At 55.8% G+C, this 10135-nt stretch overlaps 1 protein-coding gene across 4 annotated transcripts in view; it reads left to right on the top strand.

Moving 5' to 3' along the window:
• The window catches only part of C1QTNF1 (C1q and TNF related 1), a 26875-nt gene extending 18935 nt beyond the window's left edge, over positions 1-7940 (top strand). For all 4 annotated transcript variants that reach the window (XM_016933048.4, XM_016933046.4, XM_016933047.4 and 1 more), the window contains 3 exons: positions 2091-2259; positions 4696-4835; positions 5687-7940. In XM_016933048.4, the coding sequence (XP_016788537.2) occupies positions 2105-2259; positions 4696-4835; positions 5687-6237 (846 nt within the window). In that variant the 5' untranslated portion in view covers positions 2091-2104 and the 3' untranslated portion in view covers positions 6238-7940. The remainder of the gene's footprint in view (positions 1-2090; positions 2260-4695; positions 4836-5686) is intronic.
• Positions 7941-10135: the final 2195 nt, after the last annotated feature.

Consider the following 10135-nt stretch of genomic DNA (forward strand, 5'->3'; position numbering starts at 1 on the left):
CTCAAAAAAAAAAAAAAAAAAGCCCGCTACAGACATCCCCCCCAGAGGCTCCAAAGCCCCCGAGCGATGGCGTGTGTGGAAGAAATTCCCGGCTTCCCAAGATGAGTAAGACGTCGCGGTCATCTTGGTGTGTAATATGGGCAGAGAAAGAAATCTGTCTCAGGATTTTAACTTTCCTTAGACATAAGAGGAGTTAGAGGAGAAAGAGTCTGGCCCAGGGCCTTTGGAGATGAGCCCTTGCTTTCACTGTTTGCCTCTCAAGAAAGAGCTGGAGTCCACGCCGGCCTGGCAGCCGGGAGTGAGGGACGCTTCTCACCCACCTTCTCACTGGGCGGCTGTGTGTTGAATGAGGTGTTCCCACGGGGCCTGCGACATTTCGAGTTTTACATTTTGGTGAACAAAGAGGGGTTAGAGTTGACCACAGTCGCTGTGCCCCTCGGTGGGGAGGTTTTTGGCCCACCTGAAACGGCTGGGCCTGCGACTCGTGATGCCAGATTCCTGGGCGAGGGGAGCGAGCCGCTCACAGGGTGGCAGGTGGGCGTTCACCTAATGTGGGCCCAAGTGCTGCCCCTCGCGGGCTCCCTGGACTCCCCACCTCCGTGAGCACCCCTTTCTAGAAGGACTCTCCCAATACTGGATGGAGGGGGTCCTGCCCCAAGCTTTTGCCAAAAGCTCCGGGAGTGAGACGTGGGGTTGGCTTCCTGGAAGGATGACTGCTCTGTGGGGCTGGGCTTGGCACATCCCTAAAGTAGATGCCAAGGACACTTGCTGATGCGCTGCCTGGTGGCCAGAAAGCAGCTTGCAGCCACCTTCCTACCCACCTGCCCACCGGTGAAGGACCTGGTCATTGAGCCAGCTTTGCTTTGAGTTAAGGGATGATGATCATTCAAAGCTTGCTTGGGATTTTTCTTACTGTCCTAAGAGGGGTGGTATACAATTGTCTGTGGGGCCAGCGGCTGATGGACTCTCCTTCCCGAGAGGCTGGGTGGGCAGAGACAGCACCTTGCTCAGCAACCCCTCAACACCAGCCTGACTGGCTGAGGCTCTGGAGGCAGAGTGTGTGTGCACATGTGAAGGTGTGTGTACATGTGAGCGCATGTGTGCATGAGTGGATGTGCATGCATGTGAATGTGTTGAGAGTATGCAGGCGTGCACGTGAGTGTGCATGTGATGTGGGTATATGTGTGCATGTGAATGTGTGCACGTGTGTTGAAAGAGTGCATGTGTGGATTGCATGTATGTGAATGTGTGTGCATGTGTGGATTGCACGTGAGTGCATGTGATGGTATATGTGTGAGTGCATGTAAGAGTGTGCATGTGTGTGGATTGCATGTGTGTGTGAATCTGTGTGCATGTGATATGGGTATATGTGTGCATGTGTGTGCATGTGTGTTGAGAGTGTGCATGTGATTTGGGTATGTGTGCGAGTTGTGCATGTGTGTTGAGTGCATGTGAGCATGTGGATTGCATGTGTTGAGTGCATGTGTGTGGACTGTATGTGTGTGTGCATGTGAGTGTGAGTGTATGTGTGTTGACTGTGTGCATGTGAGCGTGTGGATTCCATGTGTGTTAAGAATGTGCATATGAGTGTGTGGATTGCATGTGAGTGTGCATGTGATGTGGGTATATGTGTGTATGTGAATGTGCATGTGTGTGCATGTGTGTAGGTTTCATTGTTGAGACTGTGCATGTGTGTTGTGTGTACATGTGTGTGGATTACATGTGTGTGGATTGCATGTGTGTTGGGTGCATGTGAATATGTGGGTTGCATGTGAGTGTATGTGACTGTGTGTGCATGTGTGGATTGCATGTGTGTTGAGTGTGTGCATGTGTGGGGGTTGCATGTATGTGAATGTGTGTGCATGTGCGTGTGTGTGCACGTGAGTGCGTTGTGAGTGCGTGTATGCATGCATGGGTGTGTGAGAGTGATTGTCCTCCCAGAAGCTGTGTAACTGCAGCATTTCCCAGTGGCGTGAGGCTGGGGAAGCACCTCCGATTTCCAGGCTGTTTCTCTCCCCAATTTTCAGGCTGTTTCTCTGTGCAGCTCCTTCCTAACTCGGTGCCTTCCCCGTGTGTTTCTTTCCCACTAGGGCCCGGCAGGAAGATGGGCTCCCATGGACAGGGACTCTTGCTGGTGTACTGCCTGCTCCTTGCCTTTGCCTCTGGCCTGGTCCTGAGTCGTGTGCCCCATGTCCAGGGGGAACAGCAGGAGTGGGAGGGGACTGAGGAGCTGCCGTCCCCTCCGGACCATGCCGAGAGGTGAGGGGCCACGAGGGTGTAAGAGCAGGAGCTCTGGCTCTGGCCAGGCTGAGCCTGGGCCTTGGGGCCCCTGGGGGTGCTGGTTCACTGTGAGATGTGAAGGCAAGAAAGCCGAAGCTGAGCCGTGGCCCTGCTGGAGGCTGGTCCTGCAGGACGGACGAGCTATTCCTCCTTTCCGTGGCTTGGGCACCTCACCTGAAACTGCGGACAGTGATCCAGCCTCACCACGAGCCTAAAGGAGTGGGGTCTGCAAGTGGCTTTGCAGCTGCCTCCTTAAGAAAAGAGCAGACCAAGCTCCCAACCCGCCCTCCAGTTTGTCTTTCCATTCTCACTTTGTCCGCTGAGAATATCTGCTGGGGACCTAGGCACCACTTGGAGGCAGGGAGAGGTGGAGCGTGGCCTTAGGAGAGATGCTGGACCAAGAGCTGGTGTCCACGGCCCACGCGTATCATCACACTGCAGGACAGGAGAGGACAGCGGAGACTGGGTGGGCCAAGTGTCGGCTTCCCTTGAAAGGTTGTGAAGGACTCTGGATGGCCTTCGTGTCTACGACCTGCAATGACAGAGAGACTCCAGCCGACCTGGGACGTTTCCTAGGGAAGCCGAGTGCTTCATCCAACTGCCATGTATCCAGAGTGAGGTCCTGGAGACCCGGCGACAGCTCAAGCCTGGCTCGGAGTCTCTTCATTATTTTGAGCGTTGGGCTGACTTGATACTTGAGGCTTCAGACTAACTTCACTGTACAATGGGATTGGACAGGATTTGAGGCTGAGTCACACCATTCCGTTCTTTCTTCCTCTCCCTCCTCTTTCTTTGATTGAGCCCCTCCTATCAGTCAGGCCATCCCCCAGGCACGGGGGGACACATGAGTGGCACAGTCCTGGCCTCCAGGAGCTCTGAGGCCGAGAGGGAGATAGACACATGAGAGACAGGGCAGCGTGGTGGGCTTTGTAGTAGGGGTATACCCATGACGCTGGAGGCAGGGCCAGGAGAGGGAGGAGCGGGACCCAGGAAGAATGAGAGGAGTGAACTAGGTCTTGAAGGACACCTGCGGGCCTCGCAGGTGCAGAAGGAGGGGAAAGCTACCTGGTAGCCAGAATGGGGTGTGCAAAGGCATGGCTGGCAGTGTTTGTTGGGCTGGTGGGTGGTTTGGGATGGTGAGACCCAGTGCTGGAGGCTGGAGGCTGGAGGATAGTAGGGCAGTTGAGCCTGGAGGCAGCTGGGTCTAGTTGGGGAGGGTCTCACCTGAACTCAATCCTACAAAGAACAAGAGGAATCATGGGAAAGCTTGAATTGGACGGTGTTCTCGGAAGAATGCCAGAGGGAGGCAGCAGAGAGGATGAGCTGGTGCGGGGAGGGGCAGATTCCAAGTGAGAGTCGAAATGGCAGGGGTGCATCAGAGATGATGAGGGCCCTGGGCTCAGTTCTGGAGGTGCCTTTTGGCTGGGAGCCCAGGACTCTGCTGAAGGTTGTGCCACGGGGTTGGCGGAGGGAGTCGGAGGTGATGCCGAAGGCTCCACCCTGGGCACCCGCTGTTGATGCCAGGAACAGAGCTCAGAAAGAGAAGATTCCAGGGGCGAAGGGATGGGGACAGGGGTTTCGGTTTTGCATACATGACATCTGTGGGGCCTGTTGCATCTCCAGATGGAGACTTCTGGTGAGAAGTTTGAAGTCGAGGTCTGGGGCTTAGGAGAGAGGTAGGGGTGAGATGTCCGTCTGGGAGTCCTGGGCTTATGGGTAGCTGAACTTAGGGCACAGAGATCCGTTTCCTGGATAGTCTGGGGGTGCAGAAGTGGGAGCAGCATTAGATGAGGAGCTGGCCCATCCAGGGGGACTTTGCTGCCCCCATGGGTCTGCGCAGCTCTACAGCCTGGGCAAGAAGAGCCACAAGCCAGAGACATGTGATGCCATGAGGGGCCGCAAGGTGGCAGCCAGGAGCCGCCGCCGTCCATCCTGCCTGTGGGCTTGTCCTTCCAATCAGGTTGGAAACATAAGAGTCTCTCCAGCGGCTACAGCTGAGGGGCATCCTAAAGATCCAGTTGAACCTTCTTATTTGCAGACGAGTCAGCTTCATATGTTATTTTCTAGCATCACGGATATACGATAGGGAGTCCTGGCATTGTCTTGTGTCACCCAAAGACCCTCTCCTAGAAGTGTGGATTTCTCCCGAGCAGCCCCCATCTTGCGTGGCACTCAATTGATCGCTGCGTGTGTTTCCAGGGCTGTCATTGCCTTTAACAGAGGGCAGGGGCATCGTTCGGTAGTGAGGATCCCAAAGTGGGCCGTGAGCCCACCAGTGTGAACACAGAGCCTTGTGGGTCCAGGTGAGAGAGTGAGAAGGCAGGTCAGGCACGCCAGAACCACTGGCAGCAGGAGAGAGCAGCGTTTCCAGGCCTGAGAGTGGCTGACTTTCACTGTGATTCTTTATTCCCTCAGGGCTGAAGAACAACATGAAAAATACAGGCCCAGTCAGGACCAGGGGCTCCCTGCTTCCCGGTGCTTGCGCTGCTGTGACCCCGGTACCTCCATGTACCCGGCGACCGCCGTGCCCCAGATCAACATCACTATCTTGAAAGGTCAGATGGCTGCAAAGACAAGCACGGGGTGGCCGGGCTGCTCTGTGCTGATCCGGAGGAAGGGATGGAGTCGTTAGGGTGGGGCTGGGCGAGAGCAGAATGGCTCCCTCGGGACAGGGAGCAGAGGCAGGCAGGCTGTCATCTAGAGGGGAAGGCACAGGAAATTCTGATTTTGAGGCTCTGGCCCCTCTCCAAGAGGAGGGCTTGGAAAGGGGCCCACAGGACCAAGAGCAGGAGAGGGAGCCCAGAGGCTGCTTGGGGTCTCGTCCCTCCAGTTGTATGTGGACGCCAGGCTTCTAGGCCCTTTGCTTTGGGGCTTGGTCCCCCAGCCTGCTTTCTGAAATGCCACCTGCTCGCTCCGGTCCTGCACACGACAGATAACCCTGCACAGCCCGCCCCGTGAAATCAAACTGGAAACACTTGCAGCCTAGATCCCGAGCTGGCCCCGACATCTGGAGTTCATTTGCTCAGAGCGAGCCGTCGGTCTGGCCGCAGAGCCCGTTGCTTTTGGACGAACCCGTATGTTCCATTTTCTTTTTTTTCTTTTCTTTCTTTTTTTTTTTTTTACCAGGGCTTTCCAGAAGGAAAAAAAAAATTATTGCTTCTGGGCAAAAATAGAACCGTCCTTGAGGTTGAGTCTGTTTGCTTGGCCATTTTGGGAATCACGATACCTCTGTGCCAGGCTGGGACGCCGCCCGTGGCAGGGGGCTGGGGGCAGGAGTGAAGCTTCTGCCAGGTCAGGGCTGTGAGGACGAATCAGGACAGCGCCAGGGACCGGAGAGCGAGCAGCCAAGGCTCAGGACACCACCGGATTGCTCCATTAACAGCACGCGTTTTCCCATCCCTTTTAGGGGAGAAGGGTGACCGCGGAGATCGAGGCCTCCAAGGGAAATACGGCAAAACAGGCTCAGCAGGGGCCAGGGGCCACACTGGACCCAAAGGGCAGAAGGGCTCCATGGGGGCCCCTGGGGAGCGGTGCAAGAGCCACTACGCCGCCTTCTCGGTGGGCCGGAAGAAGCCCATGCACAGCAACCACTACTACCAGACGGTGATCTTCGACACGGAGTTCGTGAACCTCTACGGCCACTTCAACATGTTCACCGGCAAGTTCTACTGCTACGTGCCCGGCATCTACTTCTTCAGCCTCAACGTGCACACCTGGAACCAGAAGGAGACCTACCTGCACATCATGAAGAACGAGGAGGAGGTGGTGATCTTGTTCGCGCAGGTGGGCGACCGCAGCATCATGCAAAGCCAGAGCCTGATGCTGGAGCTGCGGGAGCAGGACCAGGTGTGGGTGCGCCTCTACAAGGGCGAACGCGAGAACGCCATCTTCAGCGAGGAGCTGGACACCTACATCACCTTCAGCGGCTACCTGGTCAAGCACGCCACCGAGCCCTAGCTGGCCGGCCACCTCCTTTCCTCTCGCCACCTTCCACCCCTGCGCTGTGCTGACCCCACCGCCTCTTCCCCCATCCCTGGACTCCGCCTCCCTGGCTTTGGCATTCAGTGAGACGCCCTGCACACACGGAAAGCCAAAGCGGTCGGTGCTCCCAGATCCCGCAGCCTCTGGAGAGAGCTGACGGCAGATGAAATCACCAGGGCGGGGCACCCGCGAGAACCCTCGGGGACCTTCCGCGGCCCTCTCTGCACACATCCTCAAGTGACCCCGCACGGCGGCGAGACGCGGGTGGCGGCAGGGCGTCCCAGGGTGCGGCACCGCGGCTCCAGTCCTTGGAAATAATTAGGCAAATTCTAAAGGTCTCAAAAGGAGCAAAGTAAACCGTGGAGGACAAAGAAAAGGGTTGTTATTTTTGTCTTTCCAGCCAGCCTGCTGGCTCCCAAGAGAGAGGCCTTTTCAGTTGAGACTCTGCTTAAGAGAAGATCCAAAGTTAAAGCTCTGGGGTCAGGGGAGGGGCCGGGGGCAGGAAACTACCTCTGGCTTAATTCTTTCAAGCCACGTAGGAACTTTCTTGAGGGATAGGTGGACCCTGACATCCCTGTGGCCTTGCCCAAGGGCTCTGCTGGTCTTTCTGAGTCACAGCTGCGAGGTGATGGGGGCTGGGGCCCCAGGCGTCAGCCTCCCAGAGGGACAGCTGAGCCCCCTGCCTTGGCTCCAGGTTGGTAGAAGCAGCCGAAGGGCTCCTGACAGTGGCCAGGGACCCCTGGGTCCCCCAGGCCTGCAGATGTTTCTATGAGGGGCAGAGCTCCTGGTACATCCATGTGTGGCTCTGCTCCACCCCTGTGCCACCCCAGAGCCCTGGGGGGTGGTCTCCATGCCTGCCACCTTGGCATTGGCTTTCTGTGCCGCCTCCCACACAAATCAGCCCCAGAAGGCCCCGGGGCCTTGGCTTCTGTTTTTTATAAAACACCTCAAGCAGCACTGCAGTCTCCCATCTCCTTGTGGGCTAAGCATCACCGCTTCCACATGTGTTGTGTTGGTTGGCAGCAAGGCTGATCCAGACCCCTTCTGCCCCCACTGCCCTCATCCAGGCCTCTGACCAGTAGCCTGAGAGGGGCTTTTTCTAGGCTTCAGAGCAGGGGAGAGCTGGAAGGGGCTAGAAAGCTCCCGCTTGTCTGTTTCTCAGGCTCCTGTGAGCCTCAGTCCTGAGACCAGAGTCAAGAGGAAGTACACGTCCCAATCACCCGTGTCAGGATTCACTCTCAGGAGCTGGGTGGCAGGAGAGGCAATAGCCCCTGTGGCAATTGCAGGACCAGCTGGAGCAGGGTTGCGGTGTCTCCACGGTGCTCTGGCCCTGCCCATGGCCACCCCAGTCTCTGATCTCCAGGAACCCCATAGCCCCTCTCCACCTCACCCCATGTTGATGCCCAGGGTCACTCTTGCTACCCGCTGGGCCCCCAAACCCCCGCTGCCTCTCTTCCTTCCCCCCATCCCCCACCTGGTTTTGACTAATCCTGCTTCCCTCTCTGGGCCTGGCTGCCGGGATCTGGGGTCCCTAAGTCCCTCTCTTTAAAGAACTTCTGCGGGTCAGACTCTGAAGCCGAGTTGCTGTGGGCGTGCCCGGAAGCAGAGCGCCACACTCGCTGCTTAAGCTCCCCCAGCTCTTTCCAGAAAACATTAAACTCAGAATTGTGTTTTCAGCATCCTGCCTCGTCAGTTTGCTCATTAAACCGAATCCTTGTCGTCTTCTCCTCTCCACCCAAGGCCCACTCCTGCCTGGGAGGCCCTCAGCTTCATACCTGGGGACATTGGTACCCAGCAGGTGCATGCTGGACCCTGAGTTGCCTCGCTCCTCCAGGGGGTGCAGCCTCCCATGGGTGGGGCAGCGACAGCGTGTCTCAGCTGCAGCTGAACGTGTGCCTGAGTCGGGCGCCTGGGGCCTGGGTGGGTCTGGGGACTCGTGAGAGGTGGGTGGGAGGCAGGGGCTTGATCTCCTGAGCAGGACCGCACTGTCCCCCGGGAGGGAGAGAAACTGTGGAGGTAGCAGCTTGGCCATGGCTCTGCAGCCTGGACACTATTCCTTTCCTAGGGCTGCCGTGGAAACTGGGGTTGGGGCGTGGGTGGCATAAGCCTCTAGCGGAGAGTCCTTCCTGCCCCTTCCAGCTATTGGTAGCCCCAGGCACTCCTTGGCTTGCGGCTGCATCTCCTCAGGCTCTGCTTCCGTCTTCATGTGGCCTTCCCCTCCGTGTGTCTCAAATCTTCCTCTCCCTTCCCTTACTATAACACCTGTTGCTGGATTTAGAGAATCAGGTAAATATTTAGGGCCCACTGTAAATCCAGGACGGTCTTCTCTCTAGATCCTAACTTAATTACGTCTGCAAAGACTATTTCCAAATAAGGTGACATTCACAGATAGCAGAGGTGAGGACTTGGACATATCTTTTTTTGGGGGGATACAGTTCAACCTCTACCATGGCTTGCAGCTTGAATACACCCATCAGCAGCCCCCTCTGTTCTCCAGTGGTGCAGAGCAGATGTTCCTTCTTCTCTCCATCGCTTGCCAACTGGGTTAACAGCCAGGCACTGATCCAGCTGCCAGCGGGGAGCTCAGAAGCTACCTTGCTCTCTCTGGTGCCAGCAGGCTGCAAACAGCTGATCTCCTTCCTCTGCCCATTCCTGGGGTGAGGCCACGTGTTCATGCTTGGCCTTGTGCTAGAGCCAGACTGGATCAAGGGGACCCTGCAATCCTGCTCTGTACGGGAGAAGGAGCAGGCCCCTACCTCCGCGGAGTTCAGGCCACTCAGCAGAGGATGTGCTTCCCAGGCAGTGGGGAGCAGGGGCTAAGTGCCCTTCCCAGAGGTGCCTGGGGGGAACCAGCCAGCTTCATACAGGTGCCCAATGACAACCCTCTCTGGAGACGGAGTCACGTGGACCATATAATACCTGTTTCTCTGCTGGCCAAATTCCCATGGGAAAAGAGGCAGGGTCTGCTCCAGGGTCTGCTCCATGCTCCTTTTAACATCCCTCTATCTTTGGGGTTTCCCCACCCCCAATATTTTCAGGCTGGCATTTATGCTCCACCCATTCTTCCTCCAAATCTTTCCCTTGCTCCTGCTTTGTGGCAGATCGTGTGCTAGGCACTGGAGGCATAAGGACAGATAAGATATGGTCCTTGCCTTCCTGAGGACTTTCCCAGGGTTTTGACTGCCGTCTGACAGAGGTCAGCCTTCTCAGAAGAGCTGCACGCTTGGTACCAAGTGATCTGCTCCACCTGATGCCTCCCCAAGCAGTTGATCTTGACGGGATCCTCTCCCGGTTTCCTGTCCCAAGCTGGTGAGAAATTGGCTAGCCATCTCACTAAAGGGTCTGGAAAACTCAGTTGCAATACAAATATCAGTGTTTTAGCAAAAGGACTTAGAAATGGCTGATGACTCAGCCCAACGAAATAACTGCCTATGTTAGGACTTTCAGGAGCTTTTGTAGCCAGGGATGGGGATGAGGAGGGCATGGCCCACACTAGTCCTCAATGATAATTTTCTGTAAGGTCCACTATGGGAACGCAGTGGCGTGATGGCAAGCTGATTTTATTGGGCCATAATGACTAGCATAAGATGAGACATTGTTGCCCAGATTATTAAAAAAAAATAGAATGTAACAGAAAATAATAAATAATGCAAGATGTCGATGTCCCAACATGCAAAAGAATGGAGTTGGGCCCCTACCTCACACCATATATGAAAATTAGGCCTTGGATCAAAGGCCTAAATATTAGAGCTAAAACTACAAAATTCTTAGAAGAAAGCCCAGGCGTACATCTTCATGACCTTGGATTAGGTGATGATTTCTTAGGTATCATATCAAAAGTACAAGCAACAAAAGAAAAAAATAGATCAATTGC

This window comes from Pan troglodytes, chromosome 19 (genome assembly GCF_028858775.2).
Source record: "Pan troglodytes isolate AG18354 chromosome 19, NHGRI_mPanTro3-v2.0_pri, whole genome shotgun sequence".
NCBI lineage: Eukaryota > Metazoa > Chordata > Mammalia > Primates > Hominidae > Pan > Pan troglodytes.